Source organism: Protopterus annectens, chromosome 5.part0 (assembly GCF_019279795.1).
Source record: "Protopterus annectens isolate FY-2018-M chromosome 5.part0, PAN1.0, whole genome shotgun sequence".
Classification (NCBI taxonomy): domain Eukaryota; kingdom Metazoa; phylum Chordata; order Ceratodontiformes; family Protopteridae; genus Protopterus; species Protopterus annectens.
Window position 1 is genome coordinate 186,297,901 of NC_056735.1, and position 25,421 is coordinate 186,323,321.

The 25,421-nt window shown below is 39.5% G+C and overlaps 1 protein-coding gene across 3 annotated transcripts in view; it reads right to left on the bottom strand.

Moving 5' to 3' along the window:
- Positions 1–25,421, bottom strand: part of FAT3 (FAT atypical cadherin 3) — a 2,670,157-nt gene that overhangs the window by 773,450 nt on the left and 1,871,286 nt on the right. For all 3 annotated transcript variants that reach the window (XM_044072199.1, XM_044072198.1, XM_044072200.1), the window contains exon 16: positions 24,525–24,662. In XM_044072199.1, the coding sequence (XP_043928134.1) occupies positions 24,525–24,662 (138 nt within the window). The remainder of the gene's footprint in view (positions 1–24,524; positions 24,663–25,421) is intronic.

Genomic DNA, 25,421 nt, shown 5'->3' on the forward strand with positions numbered 1-25,421 from the left:
TTTTGTCTGTATTTAGCAGTGAGCAGTGTGTTGGGACATGGTAGTGCTCTCACAAATACATCCATACAACGGACATGAACCAAAGATAAAGGGAGAGTCCTTTTGTCTGTATTTGGCAGTGAGCAGTGTGTTGGGACATGGTAGCGCTCTCACAAATACATTCATACAAGGAACATGAAACCAAGGTAAAGGGAGAGTCCTTTTATCTGTATTTAGCAGTGAGCAGTGTGTTGGGACATGGTAGCACTCTCACAAATACATCCATACAAGGGACATGAAACCAAGGTAAAGGGAGAGTCCTTTTGTCTGTATTTAGCAGTGAGCAGTGTGTTGGGACATGGTAGCATTCTCACAAATACATCCATACAAGGGACATGAAACCAAGGTAAAGGGAGAGTCCTACTGTCGGTATTTAGCAGTGAACAGTGTGTTGGGACATGGTAGCACTCTCACAAATACATCCATACAAGAGACATGAAACCAAGGTAAAGGGAGAGTCCTTTTGTCTGTATTTAGCAGTGAGCAGTGTGTTGGGACATGGTAGCACTCTCACAAATACATCCATACAAGGAACATGAAACCAAGGTAAAGGGAGAGTCCTTTGTCTGTATTTAGCAGTGAGCACTGTGTTGGGACATGGTAGCACTCTCACAAATACATCCATACAAGGGACATGAAACCACGGAGAGTCCTTTGTCTGTATTTAGCAGTGAGCAGTGTGGTGGGACATGGTAGCACTCTCACAAATTCATCCATACAAGGGACATGAAACCAAGGTAAAGGGAGAGTCCTATTGTCTGTATTTAGCAGTGAACAGTGTGTTGGGACATGGTAGCACTCTCACAAATACATTCATACAAGGGACATGAAACCAAGGTAAATTTGTCTGTATTTAGCAGTGAGCAGTGTGTTGGGACATGGTAATACATCCATACAAGAGATATGAAACCAAGGTAAAAGGAGAGTCCTTTTGTCTGTATTTAGCAGTGAGTAGTGTGTTGGGACATGGTAGCGCTCTCACAAATACATCCATACAAGGAACATGAAACCAAGGTAAAGGGAGAGTCCTTTTGTCTGTATTTAGCAGTGAGCACTGTGTTGGGACATGGTAGCATGTATTTAGCAGTGAGCAGTGTGTTGGGACATGGTAGCTCTCACAAATACATCCATACAAGGGACATGAAACCAAGGTAAAGGGAGAGTCCTTTTGTCTGTATTTAGCAGTGAGCACTGTGTTGGGACATGGTAGCACTCTCACAAATACATCCATACAAGGGACATGAAACCAAAGTAAAGGGAGAGTCCTTTTGTCTGTATTTAGCAGTGAGCAGTGTGTTGGGACATGGTTGCACTCTCACAAATACATCCATACAAGGGACATGAAACCAAGGTAAAGGGAGAGTCCTTTTGTCTGTATTTAGCAGTGAGCAGTGTGTTGGGACATGGTAGCACTCTCACAAATACATCCATACAAGGGACATGAAACCAAGGTAAAGGAGAGTCCTTTTGTCTGTATTTAGCAGTGAGCAGTGTGTTGGGACATGGTAGCACTCTCACAAATACATCCATACAAGGGACATGAAACCAAGGTAAAGGGAGAGTCCTATTGTCTGTATTTAGCAGTGAACAGTGTGTTGGGACATGGTAGCGCTCTCACAAATACATCCATACAAGGGACATGAAACCAAGGTAAAAGGAGAGTCCTTTGTCTGTATTTAGCAGTGAGCAGTGTGTTGGGACATGGTAGCACTCTCACAAATACATCCATACAAGGGACATGAAACCAAGGTAAAGGGAGAGTCCTTTTGTCTGTATTTAGCAGTGAGCAGTGTGTTGGGACATGGTAGTGCTCTCACAAATACATCCATACAACGGACATGAACCAAAGATAAAGGGAGAGTCCTTTGTCTGTATTTTGAGCAGTGTGTTGGGAAATGGTATTTATCTGTATTTAGCAGTGAGCAGTGTGTTGGGACATGGTAGCAGAGTCCTTTGTCTGTATTTAGCAGTGAGCAGTGTGTTGGGACATGGTAGCATTCTCACAAATACATCCGGACATGAAACCAAGGTAAAGGGAGAGTCCTACTGTCGGTATTTAGCAGTGAACAGTGTGTTGGGACATGGTAGCACTCTTACAAATACATCCATACAACAGACATGAAACCAAGGTAAAGGGAGAGTCCTTTTGTCTGTATTTAGCAGTGAGCAGTGTGTTGGGACATGGTAGCACTCTCACAAATACATCCATACAAGGGACATGAAACCAAGGTAAAGGGAGAGTCCTTTTGTCTGTATTTAGCAGTGAGCAGTGTGTTGGGACATGGTAGCACTCTCACAAATACATCCATACAAGGGACATGAAACCAAGGTAAAGGGAGAGTCCTATTGTCTGTATTTAGCAGTGAACAGTGTGTTGGGACATGGTAGCGCTCTCACAAATACATCCATACAAGGGACATGAAACCAAGGTAAAAGGAGAGTCCTTTTGTCTGTATTTAGCAGTGAGCAGTGTGTTGGGACATGGTAGCACTCTCACAAATACATCCATACAAGGGACATGAAACCAAGGTAAAGGGAGAGTCCTTTTGTCTGTATTTAGCAGTGAACAGTGTGTTGGGACATGGTAGCCTCACAAATACATCCATACAAGGGACATGAAACCAAGGTGAGTCCTATTGTCTGTATTTAGCAGTGAACAGTGTGCTGGGACATGGTAGCGCTCTCACAAATACATCCATACAAGGGACATGAAACCAAGGTAAAGGGAGAGTCCTTTTGTCTGTATTTAGCAGTGAGCAGTGTGTTGGGACATGGTAGCACTCTCACAAATACATCCATACAAGGGACATGAAACCAAGGTAAAGGGAGAGTCCTTTTGTCTGTATTTAGCAGTGAGCACTGTGTTGGGACATGGTAGCACTCTCACAAATACATCCATACAAGGGACATGAAACCAAGGTAAAGGGAGAGTCCTTTTGTCTGTATTTAGCAGTGAGCAGTGTGTTGGGACATGGTAGCACTCTCACAAATACATCCATACAAGGGACATGAAACCAAGGTAAAGGGAGAGTCCTATTGTCTGTATTTAGCAGTGAACAGTGTGTTGGGACATGGTAGCGCTCTCACAAATACATCCATACAAGGGACATGAAACCAAGGTAAAAGGAGAGTCCTTTTGTCTGTATTTAGCAGTGAGCAGTGTGTTGGGACATGGTAGCACTCTCACAAATACATCCATACAAGGGACATGAAACCAAGGTAAAGGGAGAGTCCTTTTGTCTGTATTTAGCAGTGAGCAGTGTGTTGGGACATGGTAGTGCTCTCACAAATACATCCATACAACGGACATGAACCAAAGATAAAGGGAGAGTCTTTTGCCTGTATTTGGCAGTGAGCAGTGTGTTGGGACATGGTAGCGCTCTCACAAATACATTCATACAAGGAACATGAAACCAAGGTAAAGGGAGAGTCCTTTATCTGTATTTAGCAGTGAGCAGTGTGTTGGGACATGGTAGCACTCTCACAAATACATCCATACAAGGGACATGAAACCAAGGTAAAGGGAGAGTCCTTTTGTCTGTATTTAGCAGTGAGCAGTGTGTTGGGACATGGTAGCATTCTCACAAATACATCCATACAAGGGACATGAAACCAAGGTAAAGGGAGAGTCCTACTGTCGGTATTTAGCAGTGAACAGTGTGTTGGGACATGGTAGCACTCTCACAAATACATCCATACAAGAGACATGAAACCAAGGTAAAGGGAGAGTCCTTTTGTCTGTATTTAGCAGTGAGCAGTGTGTTGAGACATGGTAGCACTCTCACAAATACATCCATACAAGGAACATGAAACCAAGGTAAAGGGAGAGTCCTTTTGTCTGTATTTAGCAGTGAGCACTGTGTTGGGACATGGTAGCACTCTCACAAATACATCCATACAAGGGACATGAAACCACGGTAAAGGGAGAGTCCTTTTGTCTGTATTTAGCAGTGAGCAGTGTGTTGGGACATGGTAGCACTCTCACAAATTCATCCATACAAGGGACATGAAACCAAGGTAAAGGGAGAGTCCTATTGTCTGTATTTAGCAGTGAACAGTGTGTTGGGACATGGTAGCACTCTCACAAATACATTCATACAAGGGACATGAAACCAAGGTAAAGGGAGAGTCCTTTTGTCTGTATTTAGCAGTGAGCAGTGTGTTGGGACATGGTAGCACTCTCACAAATACATCCATACAAGAGATATGAAACCAAGGTAAAAGGAGAGTCCTTTTGTCTGTATTTAGCAGTGAGTAGTGTGTTGGGACATGGTAGCGCTCTCACAAATACATCCATACAAGGAACATGAAACCAAGGTAAAGGGAGAGTCCTTTTGTCTGTATTTAGCAGTGAGCACTGTGTTGGGACATGGTAGCACTCTCACAAATACATCCATACAAGGGACATGAAACCAAGGTAAAGGGAGAGTCCTTTTGTCTGTATTTAGCAGTGAGCAGTGTGTTGGGACATGGTAGCACTCTCACAAATACATCCATAGAAGGGACATGAAACCAAGGTAAAGGGAGAGTCCTTTTGTCTGTATTTAGCAGTGAGCAGTGTGTTGGGACATGGTAGTGCTCTCACAAATACATCCATACAAGGGACATGAACCCAAGATAAAGGGAGAGTCCTTCTGTCTGTATTTAGCAGTGAGCAGTGTGTTGGGACATGGTAGCACTCTCACAAATACATCCATACAAGAGACATGAAACCAAGGTAAAGAGAGAGTCCTTTTGGCTGTATTTAGCAGTGAGCAGTGTGTTGGGACATGGTAGCGCTCTCACAAATACATCCATACAAGGGACATGAAACCAAGGTAAAGGGAGAGTCCTTTTGTCTGTATTTAGCAGTGAGCACTGTGTTGGGACATGGTAGCACTCTCACAAATACATCCATACAAGGGACATGAAACCAAAGTAAAGGGAGAGTCCTTTTGTCTGTATTTAGCAGTGAGCAGTGTGTTGGGACATGGTTGCACTCTCACAAATACATCCATACAAGGGACATGAAACCAAGGTAAAGGGAGAGTCCTTTTGTCTGTATTTAGCAGTGAGCAGTGTGTTGGGACATGGTAGCACTCTCACAAATACATCCATACAAGGGACATGAAACCAAGGTAAAGGGAGAGTCCTTTTGTCTGTATTTAGCAGTGAGCACTGTGTTGGGACATGGTAGCACTCTCACAAATACATCCATACAAGGGACATGAAACCAAGGTAAAGGGAGAGTCCTTTTGTCTGTATTTAGCAGTGAGCAGTGTGTTGGGACATGGTAGCACTCTCACAAATACATCCATACAAGGGACATGAAACCAAGGTAAAGGGAGAGTCCTATTGTCTGTATTTAGCAGTGAACAGTGTGTTGGGACATGGTAGCGCTCTCACAAATACATCCATACAAGGGACATGAAACCAAGGTAAAGGGAGAGTCCTTTTGTCTGTATTTAGAAGTGAGCAGTGTGTTGGGACATGGTAGCACTCTCACAAATACATCCATACAAGAGACATGAAACCAAGGTAAAGGGAGAGTCCTTTTGTCTGTATTTAGCAGTGAGCAGTGTGTTGGGACATGGTAGCGCTCTCACAAATACATCCATACAAGGGACATGAAACCAAGGTAAAGGGAGAGTCCTTTTGCCTGTATTTAGCAGTGAGCACTGTGTTGGGACATGGTAGCACTCTCACAAATACATCCATACAAGGGACATGAAACCAAGGTAAAGGGAGAGTCCTTTTGTCTGTATTTAGCAGTGAGCAGTGTGTTGGGACATGGTAGCACTCTCACAAATACATCCATACAAGGGACATGAAACCAAGGTAAAGGGAGAGTCCTTTTGTCTGTATTTAGCAGTGAGCAGTGTGTTGGGACATGGTAGTGCTCTCATAAATACATCCATACAAGGGACATGAAATCAAGGTAAAGGGAGAGTCCTTTTGTCTGTATTTAGCAGTGAGCAGTGTGTTGGGACATGGTAGCACTCTCACAAATACATCCATACAAGGGACATGAAACCAAGGTAAAGGGAGAGTCCTTTTGTCTGTATTTAGCAGTGAGCAGTGTGTTGGGACATGGTAGCAATCTCACAAATACATCCATAGAAGGGACATGAAACCAAGGTAAAGGGAGAGTCCTTTTGTCTGTATTTGGCAGTGAGCAGTGTGTTGGGACATGGTAGCGCTCTCACAAATACATCCATACAAGGGACATGAAACCAAGGTAAAGGGAGAGTCCTATTGTCTGTATTTAGCAGTGAACAGTGTGTTGGGACATGGTAGCGTTCTCACAAATACATCCATACAAGGGACATGAAACCAAGGTAAAGGGAGAGTCCTTTTGTCTGTATTTAGCAGTGAGCAGTGTGTTGGGACATGGTAGCACTCTCACAAATACATCCATACAAGGGAAATGAAACCAAGGTAAAGGGAGAGTCCTATTGTCTGTATTTAGCAGTGAGCAGTGTGTTGGGATATGGTAGCAATCTCACAAATACATCCATAGAAGGGACATGAAACCAAGGTAAAGGGAGAGTCCTTTTGTCTGTATTTAGCAGTGAGCAGTGTGTTGGGACATGGTAGCAATCTCACAAATACATCCATAGAAGGGACATGAAACCAAGGTAAAGGGAGAGTCCTTTTGTCTGTATTTGGCAGTGAGCAGTGTGTTGGGACATGGTAGCGCTCTCACAAATACATCCATACAAGGGACATGAAACCAAGGTAAAGGGAGAGTCCTATTGTCTGTATTTAGCAGTGAACAGTGTGTTGGGACATGGTAGCGTTCTCACAAATACATCCATACAAGGGACATGAAACCAAGGTAAAGGGAGAGTCCTTTTGTCTGTATTTAGCAGTGAGCAGTGTGTTGGGACATGGTAGTGCTCTCACAAATACATCCATACAAGGGACATGAACCCAATATAAAGAGAGAGTCCTTTTGTCTGTTTCAGTTCTTGACTTAGCGGGGGTGCAGATCAGGACTCTATAAAGTACTGGAGGACAGTCTGAGAAGAAAGAAGACACTGCTCTGTAGGGACTGACGTCATCTGTTTCCAGGGGACATGCATTGCTAAAACAGGAGATGGAAAGGCAGGTGAGGGAACCTATAACATAAGATAAAAAAGGGAGGAAGAAATATAGACACTGTTCAGGAAAGGCAGTAAATTGGGAAGGTTGTCAGAAGAAAAGGAAGAGAAGGGAAGAGAAGAGGCTGTCAACAGAAAAAGAGGAAAGGAGCAGATGAAGATAAGAGGGGGTCTAATAAAGGAAAAAGGCAAGAACAGGGAAGGCTGGAAGGCCTGGGCAGGCAGAAGAGATAGGAAACATAGTAAAGGAAGACATCAGAATGACATCTCGTGGGAGAAAGGAAATGAGAGGAAAGTGGAACATCACACTAGAAACACAAAGACAAGCAGGCAGGTGGGAAAGCAATAGAAGGTAGATATAGAGACAATGTGCAGAGGGGCTATGGAAACCCACTGCAAAGATAATTTAGAAAAATGCAGAAAAGGGATTGCCAAAAAAAAAACTGGTTCATTAATGAAGTAAAGATATTAAAAAGGGTAAAGGAAGCTTGATACATGTACTGGCAGGTCAAGGTAGATAATCAATAGGAGGGATTTGTGGAGGCTAGAAAGACGACAACAAAATATACCAAGAGGGAAAATGAGTAGGCAGACGAAAGGTAACCTGCAGATATTGTGGACAGGAAAATGACTTTAAGTATTCAGAAGAAATGAATATAACAGAGAATAAAACTAGTGAAGTAGCCCGGAAAGGTCTAAAACATAAGGAGGCCAAGTATCAGGTGAAAATTCAAATGCATATTGTTCACTGGAGTAGCAGATGTAGGAACATCAGTCAGAAAAGAGATCACAAGACCAGGAGGAGGAAGGACAGACAATAAGGTAGTAACTGCAAAGACATAGAGCGGGGGAGGGGGTGGGTCTGGAGAATGAGCTCCTAACTACTTCCAGCTTCTATCTGGCATCTGCTTTACAACTATTTCTATATATGCCAATGACCTTTGTTAACCTTCTGTTTATATTTTTTGTTTAAATTACTCACTGCCTTATTTCAAAGTATATACGCTGCCTACTTTGCATGTTATTCACTTTATTCTGCATGTTAGCTATTAAATATCTAACTTTATTATGCAGGATCATCATTTAAACACTATCGTTGCTGCTGTATAATATTCGTTTTATGTATGCTTAATGTTGGAACTTGTATTTTTTGTCAAAATTCTTTTTTTTTAATAAAGGTTTTACATCAATAACTGTATAAGCAACAAACATGATTTTTTAAAAACATTTCCAAACACAAAATGTGACACTTGAAAACTATATACAAATACACCAAAATAAATAATATGATTTGTGCCACTTGCCTGGGTTGTGACTGAAAATGAACTTGTAGCAGTCCAGCTACCAGTTAACAAACAAATACATACATACATACATAGATAAATAATAAAGAACATATGGTGCAAGGCCTAGAAAGGAAACCTGTGAGGATCTTAAAAAGGGTTATAAGGATTTTGGTAAAACCCGTCAGAGAACTCATCAGCATGTGCACATTTGGAATGGATTTGTCCCAAAGGAAAAGAAACAAGCAGCTCTGATGTTCTCCTACAAACACACAGAGGTGCCGGAAGCTGCTGAAGACTGCAGGGGCGGAGGGTGAGAGGGGCACTTAGTGTTCTAAAAAGAGCAATTTTTTATAACTATTTACTACCACAACATAGGTTCACTTGGAGGACTTTTTAAGCTTAGCCAATTCCCTTTTGGTGCTTGAGTCTTGAATTAACATTTTCTGATTGGTCTTACCTATCCCTTCTCTGCTAATTGTATATTAGCCCTAGTGAGAATAATTGTGATCATTCCATAGATAATTTGAGGGGACCTATATAAGGGACACGGCATTTAGGAACTGCCTCTATCTATTTGTGGCATGAGGGCAATCGTGGAGTACATTTTCTATTGTATTTGAATATGGACGGATGAGCTTTGTTTTATATTTATGGATAGTTTGTTCTGGAACAGTGGTAGCCTCTGTGGTATATATCCATCTCTCCACAACATTTAGGCCCATGAAAAATAGGTACAAATCTGTACGCTGATTAATGTAAAATTTGCATACATAATTACACACCCCCACCCACACCAGTGGAATTGTGGGATACCAAATTTCAAATGCAAACTGAAGAACAGAACTAAAATATAGCACCAGAGTCCCCCTGCAGCCATTTCAATGTCCCATTACCTGGTTATTTCACCCTATTTACCATAAACACTAATGTGTGCATACTGCTTTAGTTCTACAGTGATTACTTGGATTTTATTTTTTTTTACATTTTATAGCACAATGCACAAACACTAACAGATATCTGCTAAACAAAGCAATGAAAATAGACTTGGCATTAAAACTTCTCTGCCCTTGAAACTCACATTCACTGAAACAGCATTAAAATCCATACCACATCCAAAGAAAATGCATCTGGCCAGTGGTGAATAAAGATTATTTTTGGGATGTTTTCAAATCAGAGGCCCCTTGCACACAAAACAAGAAACATATATGCGTTCTTTGATACACCTTCCTGACTTTATTAAATTATATTCCTTGCATAATACAGCACACTTGTTAGATGTAAGTTACAGCGCATTTTAAATTTATTGTTTGAACATTTTTCCAGTAGACAATGAAGCAAAATGCATGCACCAATAATGAAAAAACTGCCCTATTCAGAGCATTTCCATGATAACAGTCTACTTCTACACACAATATATATATATATATGTATATATATATATATATATATATATATATATATATATATATATATATATATGTATATAAAATACAAATACAGAATCACAGTAGTGTAAGCCATAGGCATGTTGCACAGCTTCTTGCACTTATTTTCAATTTTGGGGGGGGCAAAAGACCAAACACCAGGGACACATTTTAAACATTGCTTGTATAATTTTGGAAAGTTGCTTGCATAAAATGTTGTGTTACCACTGTACATTTCACTGCCAAGTTTTGAAACCAGAACCCTGTGCACTACAGTCAGAGCAACATACCACTAAACTAAATCAGTTTCCTGAAAGACAGGAAGACAAACTTAAATGGCTATCATTTAGTGAATTCAGTTCTCACTTATCACCATAGCTCTCAACCTCTTAGAACAAAAATACAGAACAAAGCCAATAATGGGGGAATACAGCCCCAAAATAGGGACACATTTCAAATACTGATCTTATAAAATTAGAAAACTGCTAGCATAAAAGGTTTTGTTTTACTGCTCTTGAAAAAAAAACAGAGATTTAATGAGGAACAGAATAAAATGTGAGGCATAAATTCACAAGTGATGTTGGCTAGGGGGCTTCAGGCTCTTTTTAACTGCACCCAAGGTACAGGGTTTGAGCCTGTGTACCTCTAGCCACCAGATGTATCCTGTTGGGGGCATTTTCTCACACACACACACACACACACACACACACACACACACACACACACACACACACACACACACACACACACACACACACACACACAACCTCACCTACCTCTGAAGACAGTACCTTAGCTCTGCATACAGCAAGCGGTTAATCTGCGGCTGAATGTCTGCCCGAACGGCCATTGCACTCAGCTCTGCAATAAAGAAAATCCATCCGAACGGCACAACTGCAGTTAAATAAGAAATCTGATCAAACAGGCGCGTGGTCACTGTGCACGTTTTGACGAGTTGGGATGGCCGCAAGTGCTGCAAAAGTGGGGGGGTGTCCTTCCCCCCTCGCTCTATGGTTCCGGCGCCCATGCAAACACATATCAAGAAGAAACCTACAGGCCAGTACGCTCAACTTCAGTAGTGAGTAAAACAATAGAAATGAGCTTCTCAGTGAATTCCAGCATGGCTTCACAACAGGTATATCCTGTCAAACTAACCTGATGCAGTTCTATGACTAGGTCATCAGAGAGGAAGACAGATGTAACCTATGGATGTCAGGAAACCTGCTACCCGAAAGCACTTATCTGATTTTATTTTGTTGTTTTATTAAAGTTTAATGCCCTACGGTCTGGTGTCATCACTTGTATTTATTTTATATTTTCCCTCTCTCTCTCTCTCTCTCATAGAAAAGAAAAAAAACAAAACAAAACAAAACAAAAAAAAAAATAAATATATATATATATGGATTCACTTTATAAGCTCGAAATTCTGAAATCTCAAATTTCAGAATCTCGAGCCCATAAAGTGGAAAATCCAAATACCTGAAACCACAAAATCATGAAGCCCTAAATTTGGAAATCGCAAAACCGCGAAATTCAAACTCCCAACACTTTCAAACACCAATACAACACACCACACATGCACATAACTAAACAAGCACATGCACCTACTATTATATGCAGGGAGCAAGCCCCCCTGCACCCCCTACTTAAATACTCTAACTCCAAGGTTGCACTACATACGCACACACACAAAAAACCACCACACAAACTACGTTCCTCTAGCATACATACATCACAGTAACAACACACACTAAAACACACTACAGCTCCTACCCAACACCCTTGGACATAAACACTTAGCTGAATCCATGAACACAGTGCAACACCAGAACTGCTAGTTCAAAATCTCCCGCATTTGAGATTTTGAATTTTGTACTTCTGGGGTTGCGATGTTCTGATCCTCCTACTTTATGAGCTCAAGATTTTGAAATTCGAGATTTCAGTATTTTGAGCTTATAAAGTGTTCCTATATATATATATATATATATATATATATATATATATATATATATATATATATATATATATATATATATACACACACACACACACACACACACACACACACACACACACAAACACATTACGGAAATTTCATAAATTTACCTTTTCATTCAAGTCTCTTTCTTCCCTTCTCTTCAGTTGTTTTTCAACATTATAACAAGCGAGGTATTTCATATTATCATTATCTGTTTTTAGGAAATTTGGCTTCATTGCTATATGTGTATATTCATTAATTATTGTCATCTGCTTGCAGTTTATGCATTCTCTTATTCTCTTATTTGCATCTTGTTAAATTATTCATGCTTCTTGATTTCCATATACTCCCTCAGGGCACACCTGGAGCACAGCTGTTGCCTCCGTCTGGCCTTCTTGGTAAAATGTATAAATAAGCAAACTTAAAACAAAACATAAAGAATTAATTAATTAATGAATGAATGTTTTCTCATGATTTTCATACAATGGCCTTATGTTAACGTAGCCAGCATACGCACAAAAGTGGTTTAACCAGATTTATGTTATATGGAATGGCAGTGTTTAACAGAAAATGAAAGATGCAGAAAATGAATGCACAGTAGACCTGCTGTAGTTTTAAAGCCTATCACCAGCTCATTTACAGTTGTGAGTGAGAATATACAAAGCAGCAAAAATCCCTGGAGAGCTGGCTTCATATTATTTTGATTATGCTTTTCAAGCAAGGTTTGCCTTTTGAATACAAGATAATACTCCTGGCTTTACTCTTGAGGAGAATTTCAATAAATCTGTATTAAAGGGTGTCTGGGCAAACTGTGCACTGCGTCTTCATCATAGGTACTATTGGAATAGTATGTATTCTTGTACAAAGCAATGCTACATTCCACTGGGCATTAAACACCGTGGTTTATATTTGCTTTTTTGCAGCTGATGGTATAAATTGATTGCAAAGGTGCGGAGGTCTCTTCAGTTCAGTTAGTTCAGTCTTCTCTCTTGGGAACAGTAAACATTAGCTTGCAAAATTTCAGTTGATCAGTGTGCCGACAATGCAGGCTGAAAATATAAAGCCACAGTATTTCCTTTCTTTCCAGCATTTTCCTGTGAATCAGTGGGTGAAGACTAAGCTTGCCAGGGCAAATGAGATAAACAAGACCAAGGAAGGAAGGATGCAAACATAGAATATTCACAAAATTTAGTAAAAAAAATGGTGGCAGCTGCACCTATATTCTTTCAGAATGAGGAGAGCAGTAAATAGGTGTTACATAGATGTCTACGTTGGAAGGCAGTGTTCTTAATGTAGACGATTGAATGGTAAGTGTGCTTTCCTCTCTTGATTCTATTACATATCTTCATTTGGTATTTGATCCCCTTCCTGCTTAGTAAGCCTGCGCCCTCACATTATACAAATATGCCTAATATGGATGGACACTTATTAGCTGGCCACTCACGCATGCACAACACGCACACACATGCACACCACACAATGCAGTGATGAAACTGAGAACATATCTAAGAGTCAGAATGCAGAAGTCTGTTTAAAAAGTGTGCAGGCATGTGTGTGTGTGTGTGTGTGCACGCGGATCTAGTTTTCTTTGTCGAAATTGCACTATTTCGTAAAAAAGAAAAGTAGAGGATCACTTACATGAAAGTGCACTTAAATGAAAGTGCACTTTCGCGAATATCTGTACAACGAACCGATAAACACAAAAAGGAAACACAAAAAAACAGTGTTTTGCAGGGGGGCAAGCCCCCCCCTGCCCCCCACACCCCTGCTACTTAAATATACTAATTCTGAGACCGCACTACAGCAGAGAAACAGGTAAATTTCCTTTTTCCACACTGTAGTGTGCTTCGGCGCTGCAGTATTTCCGGTTTCCTTTCTTACTGGTTCGTAGAACTGATCTTCAAGAAAGTGCACTTTCTAAGTGGATCTCTACTTTTCTTTTTTGAAATAATGACATTTCGACAAAGAAAAGTAGACCCGTGCACGCATATGCCCATATCCATGATACAAAGTAGTTACTGGAAACAAGTCAGGTGATTAGCAGTCAGAATGTAGAGAAAAGCAAGAGAAGGTGATGAGAACAGAAACACGTCCTCCTATATGATTCACATTAAGAGAGAAAGAGCTAGTTCATGGATTCTTTATTAATCTATACCTGTTTCCAGTAGCATGGGGTGATGTGACGTGATGGCTCACAGGTGCAGTTAATTACATTTCTCCATTTAGCTTGGAAACGTACTTTGGATATCACCAAAACCATTGATCCTTCAGTGAGTGTACAGCAGTATACGCCCATGCTGTTCTTGGAGCATAAAAGGCCCAACATATGGTTATTAGTGTTTTCACAGCTGTCCGTGGCTAAGGCCAAACACTGAAGAGCAGTGAACTGAAACAATGATCTTTCAGTGGAGTAAGGAAGCATATTCAACCACAAATGCATTTCAGCATAATTCTCCTCTACACCGAGCATGCTTACAGCATACATACTTCGCTGTACATTTACTTGTAACCACCTTTCTTTACTTTCAAGAAGTTAGAGAAATCCTAGTACATCTTTATAGTAGTAGGAGAGTAGTGTATACACACCGTTATTCTTCTTTTAAAAGTTATACAACATATTTAGACATTATCTGTAATGAATAAGTCATTAAGCATCACTGTGTCTTATGCTCTTTTGAGGCCACTTGCAACTGCATTAATTTTGATGTTCACCTAGAATATTCCAAAGGTGCTGAACTTTTTCTTCTGTTTCACAATTTTCATATCTAAAACTAGGGGGAGGGTGAAGTATTGAAAACTATTACTCTTGTTAACTCGCTGTTTAATTCCACTTAATCATTAATCCTGGGCTTCTAGGACTCTCACAGGCACACACATGAAAATCCATTGCAATGGCAAGGGTAAGGGTTATATAACAAGTTTCCAGTTACACTGCAGGGAACAAGTGTTTTATCCTAGCAGAGTCAATTCTTTTGAATATCACTTGGACAGCTTGGTTTTACAATTTACGAAACAGTACTTATCTTGCAGAATAGTACCACATTAATATTTCTTTGTGAATATTAAACAGTGAATAGAAGCTATGTTAAGGTACTGTGATCTACTCCACTGCTGAATTAAATCTATTAATCTAATAATTTTAAAATCTTAAATCTGATGGCTGCCAGGGGTATCGACTCTTGCATTATATCACTTGTGCTAACTAGCTTAAAGTATATAACTTATGTACACAAATATGAATGACTGTGCAACTTAAGTGCATATTGCTCACAAGAGAAAGCAAATATATGCACTGTTGCCCTGGATATGGGGCTACACTATCCACATGTAGGTTCCACTTTGAACATCCTATTGAGCAGAGTTTTTACACCACTCTCTCGGCGTTCCACTGTCTTCTAGTGGCCATTTACTCACAGTAACCATACTGTTTAAATGAACTCACCTTCCCCACACACACCCCAAGTTCCATCTAAGGCTGGTAATAAACTTCACATCACTAACGCCTTCTGTGCTGGCTCAAGTTAGTAGACAGACACCACCCTAGAATACCAGGTTGTTGACCTTCCTTTTACTGTTCACTCACAAAAATTCAAATAACAACAAACACAAATAACAGTGCACAGAGCAGTCTGACTAATGGTGGTGGATGGCAGCAGCTTGTCACTATTTAGCAATAAATACCCTCTTAAGCAATAAATACCCTCTTATCAATTAATAAATAAGTAAAGATCATCAGCCAAAAACTGTTTAAATGTGAATAAATAAAAGTATGTTACATAGAAAAGAACGGCTTAAACAATCCGTTAATATAGTTAAATATACAAAGATATGGAATTGCACATGGAAACAGAAAATAAACCCGAAATCAAGAAAGTAAATGTTTGCCTACAGTTATAGTCTTTATATATAACTTACATTATGTAAAAGCAGTAAAAATCTAAGCTGACAATGGATGAATTTCTTGGCAGAGACAAAACTGCAGTGAAATAAAGGGTACATGTACATGTGGTAAAGGATCCTGGGAAGCTAGAGTTACCAAATCTACTTATATTTAAACAATTAACATTTGCCTACAAAATCCTGTATCAGCCTAATAACACACCTATTCTTACCAACCTTATCACCCCCTACATCAACCTTAAGACCCTACACTCATCTAATAAAATACTAGTACAAATAGGCAAAACCTACAATAAGGCTGGGGACTCTCTGTTTTCTAATACCGTGGGTAAAACCTGGAACTCTCTCCCCAATGACCTGACCTCCCTTTCTTCACTAACTCAATTTAAAATCAGGCTTAAAACCTACCTCAATTCCCATTGGTTATGCACCTGTATGAACCCAGACTAACCTCTCATGTCAGTTTTTTGTTTTTCACAAAGATACCTGTCTTATTACTGTATATACTAACTGCCTAATGAAAACCATAAATATAACAGGCCTTAAAATTGATTAGATTCTCTATCTATATCCAAAAATGTCTTTCAGACCTACTATGTTAACAAAAGATACTTATCATAAGATTCTGCAATCAAATGTGTTTTGAAGTGAACATATTTCCTTATATTCTACTCTAATCACATCTATATGATCTTTCATGTATCAAATAGCTTAATTTTGTATTGTACTTGCACCTGTGAAATTTTGTTTGTTTTTATATATAATGTTGTACTTTACTTTCGAGGAGCTTTTCTCCCCAGGCCTCTGCTGAAAATGGACATGTATTCAGCTGGACTAGCCCGGTCAACAAATGTAAAATAAAAAATAAAATAAATAAAAAATGTCTGTACATGAAATGCTCCAGGTATAATTCCTTCTCAACTGTCCTGTTTTTTTTGTACCTTCAGCTATATGTCTTATATGTTTTATATGCATAAACCTCATATTTAGTCAAGCAGGATTTCACATTTACATACAAATTAGCTTATTCACTTGCTCTAGGATAACTATCTCTTTAAGAAAACTTCTACTTGCTTTTACAACCTGTTAGCTGGGAAAAGTCATGTATCCTGTAATCACAAGGCAGAACAGTTACAATTTATTCCACTTGTGTAACACTGTTCACGCATTATGTATAATTGATGCTTTCCTAGTAGAAGTTATAATCTTCATTTACAAACTTTATATATTTCTTGCATGGCCTCCAGAACTGCACACTGTGCTCAAAAGCCTGAGTAGAGTGAAAGCATTACCTCTTTGCTTCTTGTGTATATCCTCCTGATGCTGTATCCAGTCAGTGAATTTTATGATCCTACTACCCTCTCACACTGTTTTTGTTGGTCAGATCTATGGGCAACCCAGACTTTTAGATCCTTTTCCTGATCTCCTGTCATCAGTTTACAACAGCATTACATAGCCTAAGTCTACAGTGAACCACAATTGCCATCTTTCTAACCATTTGTTCAAAGTTTTTAAATATTTCCTTAGGTTAATCTCCCTGTACTCCATGGATGTCCTTGACTTGTGTTAACAGTGAAGAGGCTGATACTGTTCTCTTTGCCATCAGATATGTGGGAAACAAACACTATGAAAAAGACTAGACCCAGAACTGTCTCTTCCAACACTTCAGTGGTTACTTTTCTTATTTCTGATGTTGTCCCTCTCACCTCAACCCTCTTTGACCTACCCTTGAAAGATGCAACAGTCCATTTTCTCAGTCTTGGTCCTACCTCCAAACAGTCTAGTATTTCTATTAGTTAACTGTGTGGAACCTAATCAAAGGCCTTAATATCATCCAGATTAAGTGTACTAGTACTCTCCAGTCAAGTTCAAATTCAGCTGGTACACAAAGGGGTCCAATAACCTCTTCAAACGTAGCTGAAAAAGTCTGAAATTGCTCAAGGGGAGAAGACTTCTCATTCCTGAATATGAACTTGCAGCCTTCACTAAGGGACTCAAAGAATTACTCCACATGAACTTCCCAGGGATATTCAGGCTTGAGCATGGGCCAATCATTGCAGACACTAGGATACAACATAGAGGGTAGGTGCTTACTACTGTCAATCTTGAATGAAAAAAATCAGAGCAGTCAACACATCATTAGATAACAGGGAGGTGGAGACCATCTCATAAGAGGCTTCTGCAGGAAGAGGTTTTGACCCAATGTCTATATTCCAATTCTTCTGCCCTCTCTGTTTGGTCCTGCACCATCTCAAGAACACACAAGGGACTCTCCTGCTAGTCTGTCTGTTAGGAACCCTCTACAGTCACACATCCAAGTAGATGACATTATCACTTTTAAGTGACAGTTTAGAGAGCTAGCTCATGTGGCCCAGCATCACATTGTCCACCATCTCCATAAATTTAGTGCCAGCATGGGTCCCAGTTAATGATCTGATGACTGCAGGGATACTTGTGACTTTGTCCTTTTAAGCATCAGTTTGGGAGCTATAGTATGATAAATATTAGGATTAAGACTTGAACTATGTGGTATAGATCAGTTCTTAAGAAAAAAGAGATATGGCAATTTCCTTATAGTGGGATACTTGGTACAGGTGTGCAAACTGGGTAGAGTACAAACAGAAGCAAAATAAACCTGAATATGATGCAAATGCTTGTTTAGGGATTGGCAATGTAAACGACAGGACAGCGCAACTTCATCTATTAATCTTACTGCCTTAAAGTAACTTCAAGGAAGGTTACTTAAGGGTGATAAAATATTGGCTGGAAGGGGGGGGGGGTTAAACAACTAAATTAAGGAAAATGCAAACATACATCAAAGCAACTATATATATATATATATATATATATATATATATATATATATATATATGTATATATATAGAGAGAGAGAGTGGCCAGCAACTGTGGCAGATCCTTGTACTATGCCACATTATTTCTCCCACTGCAAATGCTGCTGTGGTAATGGAGGTGAGACACCTTCTTAGCTATAGTCATAAGGAAAACACTACATTGCTGCTGCAACTGACGCTGGTAAAGCAAAGGCCCAAATGCTGAAAAACAATAACAGACAAGGACAAAGTTATTACACATGAGAGGCAGGGGACAAACCAAAATTATTTTAAAACCATTTACCCAGAGATGACGGAGGCTGTAAATTAACTTTTCTAGAGGTGATTTGCAAGTAATTAATTTCATTTCAGTGGAAAGCTGACAAGCTCAGGAAAACATGTCTTTTAACTGATACCAATTATAGTCATAGGTCACATAATTGTGTAAGAGATTGAAACAACAGTTTTGAAAATTATAGATGGCAAAAGGCAAACTGCAAGTGAACCATTTCATAGTACTCAGTTAAAAATGCAACCAAAAGAGTGTAATTCAGTTTCAGACAGTTCTTGCTCACTCTAACCTTTGGCCTCAACTATTTGCAACTAAAGCACCATTTTCAGGACAAGCAGTGCTACACACTGCAGCCTATGCAATATAGAACAGTAATGTCAGTCAGTTTCTCACATGAAAACATTCTAAGACATGGGCGTAATAAGGCTCTTTCTTTGGACATCTGTACTTTAGGAAATGGTTCCTAACCTGGGCCCATGGTACATAGTGATGGAGCCTTGACTGGGACCCAGGGCACACTGAGTCAGTGTGGTTTCCTTGGTAAAGATGGAGGAAACCACTGCTCATACTTTCTGGGGAGAAGCAGAACTGCTTGGAGGGAGCACTCCTTGTGGAAATGAGGAGATAGCCTCTGTTGTCAGTCCATTGCACAAACCTTACCAGCATTTCACCCAGTGCTTGGAGTGGATAGGATGCAAAAGCAAAAAAAGCAAAACCACCCCAACAGCTTCCTAAATAATGGTCTCTCCCAGCTGACCCTTGCCCTGGTGATAGGGAGTGATGGGCCAATAGGTCATGAAGGGAGTGATTATTGGAGGGGGGGCAAAAAAAATCCACCCCTTACTTCATTACTCTTACTGCATGGTCCCTGTATCTTAGATAAAGGGAAAACATTGAATGGCAGGGTAAATGGGTGGCCACGGTGGTGCAGTGGTTAGCATTGTCGCCTCATAGCAAGAGGTTCTCCGGTTCGATCCTCAGCTGGGGTGCCTTCTATGCAGAGTCTGCATGTCCTCCCTGTGGTCGCGTGGGTTTCCTCCGGGTGCTCCGGTTTCCTCCCACATCCCAAAGACATGCTGTAGGTAGATTGGACACTCTAAATTGGCCCTAGGTGTGAGTGCATGTGTGTGTGCCTTCTGTGGAAGGTTGGGTGCTGGGCTGGCAACTAGACACTGTAAAACTCCACTGCCAATCATGAGTGGACAGGTGATCCACTGTGGCGACCCCTAACTGGGAAAAGCCGAAAGAAGAAGAAGGAGAATTGAATGCAGGGTAAATATGTGCCTCTTCCTCTGGGAGATTGCAGTAGTGCACCATTCACACAGCACTAACCTGCAAGCACTATGATCTCACTCCAATGTGAAGAAGTAACAGCACAAACACAGCTGCCAACTCAAGCTATTATGCTTTAGTAACTGTGAGGTGATCAAATCTTAAATAACAGACATAAGGAGAAAGCAAAAATAAAAGTGAAAAAAACATATCCATTGATTATACAATAATACTTAAAATAATAAATACTTGAATGCATACAAAAATATGACCACTTATCTCAGATAAATAACAAGTATTTTGCCCTAAATATAGCACTCAGAGTACAATCTTCATTTTACCCTCTCAGATATGGAAACAGGTTTATTAACTACAGCATTTTTTCTATCCTTTAAAACTGTTAACCATAACCTTTTTCCTGGACAAACTGACTGTGGTTTCTATTTTTTTTAATTTCTCCAATTTTTTTGGGTTTCTAATAGCATGACGAGAATAGACCCCATTCCTAAGTCAAACTATGATTAAAGTTCATGAAATTAGTATTGTTTCACTCTTTGATGTCAGCCAAAAGTGTTCTTCGCAGCACCCACAATGTGCCCAGTAATGACTCCTGTAATTAGTATGGAGTTACATGTATTGGTAGCATATCTAAATATGATTGTAAACTCTTTTTTAAAAGACCCATTGTTCCTACTACTACGGGAACTACTATCTGGGTATCTTTCTTCCATATTGCTCTCATTTCTGCTTGCAAATCCCGATATTTTATAACTTTGTGTCTCTCTATGCACAGGACACTGTAGTCACTGGGTGTGGCAATTTCAATGATCAATATTACTTTTGCCTTCTTTTCTTGGACTACTACACTGGTTTTCTACCATCTATCTTTTGAACTGTTGGTTCATAGGTTTGTAAACTTCATAATTTTCTATGACTCTTTGTGGCTAATGTTTCCAGTGTTTTTCAGCCACTTCAATACCATAATGTTTGCACAATCCCCAGTGCAGCAGTCTTGCCACATTATTATGCCTTTCAGTATACAGTTCTTCTGCCATTAGTATGTTGGAACCAGTAATGAGGTGTGCACTGTTTCCAGTTCTGTTTTGCAAAACCTACATTTGTCTGTTTCTCCCACATGTTCAATGGACTTTGTAAACCAACGTGCATGTAGCCCACTATCTTGGACCGCCAATATTAACCTTTCATCTCTTGGTTTAAATTCACCTCTGCTTAACGATTCCTGCATTTGTCCCTGATCAACATGAGGTTCTTCCAGAAGTTTTTTATACTTGCAACTATATTTATGCTTTTTCCGTATTTCTTGCCTTCTCATCTGGTCCTTCACCTTATATTCTTTCTTTTCTTTTTTTTTTTGGCACATTCAGTTGCTGCCCGATTTTTATCTACCTCTGGTTTGATTTCCATTCCTGCTTGATAAAACAGCAAAGTCATCTTAGATTTATTTTCCCTCACATTTCAAAACTTTCACTACATTTGGGTCTTACGAGGTCAGCAGATGTGTGTGGAATCCCACAATTGCAGATTTATACATGTAATCAATTTCAAGGAGACCCATCCCGCCTTCAGAACGGGGAATAGATAATCTAGGTATGCACTGATTTTTATAAATCATTTGGTGAGCATGAAGCATCCGTCTTGTTTCTTGCTTTCATGGTTTCTCTGTCAGTTACCTCATGGGCCAAGAATTATCTGTCAAAAGATGACTTACAGTTGGGTTTGACAGGGAACTCTTTTGTAGTCCACTATTCTTTTCACTTTAATCTTGCGTGGGAACTGCCACATAAACACTAAGTAGAAAAACAATGGTGAACTAACTAATGCTCATAAATCACTAAATCACTTAACAGTTGTCTTTCAAAATTAATTATTTTTTTACTTTATTTTGAATTTGTTAACTGGGGTAGAGCACTGATCTGACTGGACCCATTTCAGTCTCAGCCCAGGGACTTCACTTTGATTTGAAATTAGCTAACCACAAATAAACGGACTATGATTACAGACAAATCTACTGTCATGGTTACTGTTACTGTGAAAAGGGGTCTATATAACTTCGTTGAAAGCTTAACTGAGCGAATCACCAATCATTAAACTCAAATTAGCGAAAGCTCAATTAAGCGAATAACCATTCCAGCCAAACATTTCCTAGGGAAAAATCTAGTAGCCCAGCTACTGACTGGAAGAAATACAGCAACATTTAAAACCCTGCAAAGTGGGAGGCTTTGCTCCCTCCCACACCCTCCAACTATATATACCAACTCCAAGATTGTATTACAGTGAAGAAAAGGGAAAATTCCTGATGATGGTCAACTACGTCCTTTCCCTAGGAAATTTTTTTCTGAATCAGTCGTTCGCTTAATTGAGTTTTCGCAGAATAGGGTTCGATGATTAGTGATTCGCTCAATTAAGTACTTGACAAACTGATATAAATCCATGAACATTTTTGCCAGAATTACCACTCCCTGCACAAATGATCTCATAGGAACCTTAAATCTTTTTACTAAACAAAAAGGGATTAAGACATTTTGCTGGATGATTCTCTCTCTCTCTCTCTTTCCTTTTGCAGTCATATAGAATTTATATTAACTAAAGTATCACAGCAACGTAAGGTAGTTTATGGTATTGCTTTTTAATACCAAGAGTAGAATATTCTTTACTTACAATAGACACTCTTTCAGCACAAAACAACCTTCTGCAAACAACTGGAAACAAGATCCTCAGATTTATACACATTGTTAGTAGAGCATACCATTTCTTTATAATAGTAAAAGCAACATGCCTACCTGTCATCACTGCTACGGCCAGCTAGTTTTCTTAACACTCTTACCTTTAAATTGTGTAAAGACAGATACTGTACCCCCCCCCACTCCCACACCGGCTCCGTACAAGTTAGTAGTACTAGTACATGAATAGTCATACTTGCTTATAAGTAATAGCAGGTTAAAAATAAGTAGACCCCATTTTATCTTGCTGCCTGTGAAAAAATATTTTAGTCAGTGGGTTCCTGCTTCAAGCAACAGTTTTCCTAATGAAATGACTAAAACTGACAATCTTTCACTTTTTAAGAAAAGCTGAAATCACATCTGTCTCAACAATATACACATGCTTGCTTTAGAAATGCAAAATATTTTAATACACCTCCAAACTCGGCTTATATCAGGTGATGGCAAACATCTCACTGTTTTCACAGTATCGTAATACGATTACATCGAGTACGATTTTCCACACATCTTGACTGTTGTTTTGTTAGACCATGTGACTTTCCATTGCTGCCACTATTACCAATATCATTTTTTTACAATAAATATGAGTTTCCATTTACTGGGTCTATATCACATCATCAAAATCCCAAATCATCAAGTCACTATTCAGTGAGCACACTTTGCTGAAACCTCACTTCAGTGAATGGCTGTTTAATCACAGTTTTTCACAGGGAAAAACAACACTTGGCCATCATCGGGAATTTGCCTTTTTCCGCACTGTAATGCGATCTTGGAGTTGGTATATTTAGTTATTGGGGTGTTGGGGCACAGACCTCACATTTAACAGTGTGGGTGGTGCAACCCCCACTTGTGTGGGTTTGAAATTTTTAGAATTTTGTGACAGTCGCTAGGTTGGCCAAGTGGTGTTTTTCCCTGTGAAAAACTTTGATTAAACGACCATTTGATGGAGTGAGATTTTGACAAAGTGTGTTCGCTGAATAGTGATTTGATGATTATCATACGCAGATATGTAAGCTACATTCATGTCAACTGCAATATTATTTTATTTATTTATGTAATAATAATTCCAATAATTCTGATATTCCCTCTTTATTTGTGTACCATGGATCTATTTATCATATGATCAGGGTAGTGGTTGAAAAGGGTCTTGAACCAACCCACCCACCTGGCTAACAAACAGACAAGCAGTAAATAAATAGATTTAGACAGATCGTTAAATAAACAAATACTGGGTGAACTTGTGATACAGTGAAGTTGCAGAAAGCTCTGGGCATTCCAGATGTAAAGAGGGTTAAATGGGGGGATTATTTGCTGGCTATATGTACTAGATTTTGAGTACAGCATGGTCTAGGGTGGGCTGGTAGCACTAATGACTTTACTGACAAAGGGTCCAAGTGATCCACTATTATAAACATTGGAAATCAAGTCCAGTGGCAAATATTTTTAGCTTTTTCATTCATGCCTCGTTATTTCTATTCACCCTGCAGACTGAGATAAGTATTTGACAGCACTCTTTTGGTGTTTTTTACTGAATACTTGTACTTTTGTTCTGATTACAAAGGTAGTCTTTCCCTCACTTGAAGGATCAGACTTAAAGAAAAAATGAAATAAGCTTCTCTGACAATACAGAAAGCAAAAGAAAAAATGCTTCAGGTATGAGTGAAGGTATTTTGTCTTACCTTTTCCCTGTCCAGTGGTTCCTTTAAAGTTATCAGTCCTGTGACTGGGTCGAGATTAAACTGCTTGTCTTGATCTCCACTTATGATTGAGAAGGAAATCTGCCCATTGGCTGGGCTGTCACTGTCTTCAGCCAGCAGCTGGACAAAAATAGACCAGTTAGTGACATGAAACTACTGCTTTCAAAAATTATCATTATTCAATCTGCTAGGCTGACACTACAGCAAGCAAAACAAATCTAGTGTGAAGACTTCAATTTTAACCACATTCAACACATGTCTAAATGACAGCCTGACTTTCAGGCTGCAAACGAGCTTGAAATCTACAACAAAAAATCAGCCTGCAGCATGGTCTGCAGGGAAAAGAACACAACAGTCCAGCAATTTCTCTGGCTTTCCACTTCCAGTGTACTGAAATATAAAGTAGGAAATGTATTACATGTTTTCAAGCTTAACAGGCAATCTACTGTAAACCAAGGGACTTTAAGCTCCAGGCTCAAGAAGAGGGCAGTTATCTTCTCGCCTTTTCAGTTTTGTAACATGCCATATTTTATAAAATTTAAACAAAGTGCGTTCTGCTTTTTTACGACGCATTCTAGTTTTTTAAAAAAATAGTAATCTCCCAAAATGATGCATATTAGTAGGCTGACTGATGCCAAAGTCATTTCTGCATTGCACATCTTCCTGTTTTCCCTCTCGCTGGTTCTCTTATGTGGATAAATCCTTTTACATTTCCCTTCATTCTCAGCCAACCCCGTTAAAAGGCTTTGCTCCCAAAGCCTGCAATCCGCTTTTTATTTATTTATTTATTTTTATTTTATTCTTGTAAGATTCTATTTCCCTTTCAAAGAATACATTTCTGCTGCAGATTAAATCAATCTCCTTTTTGTGTTTTCCAGC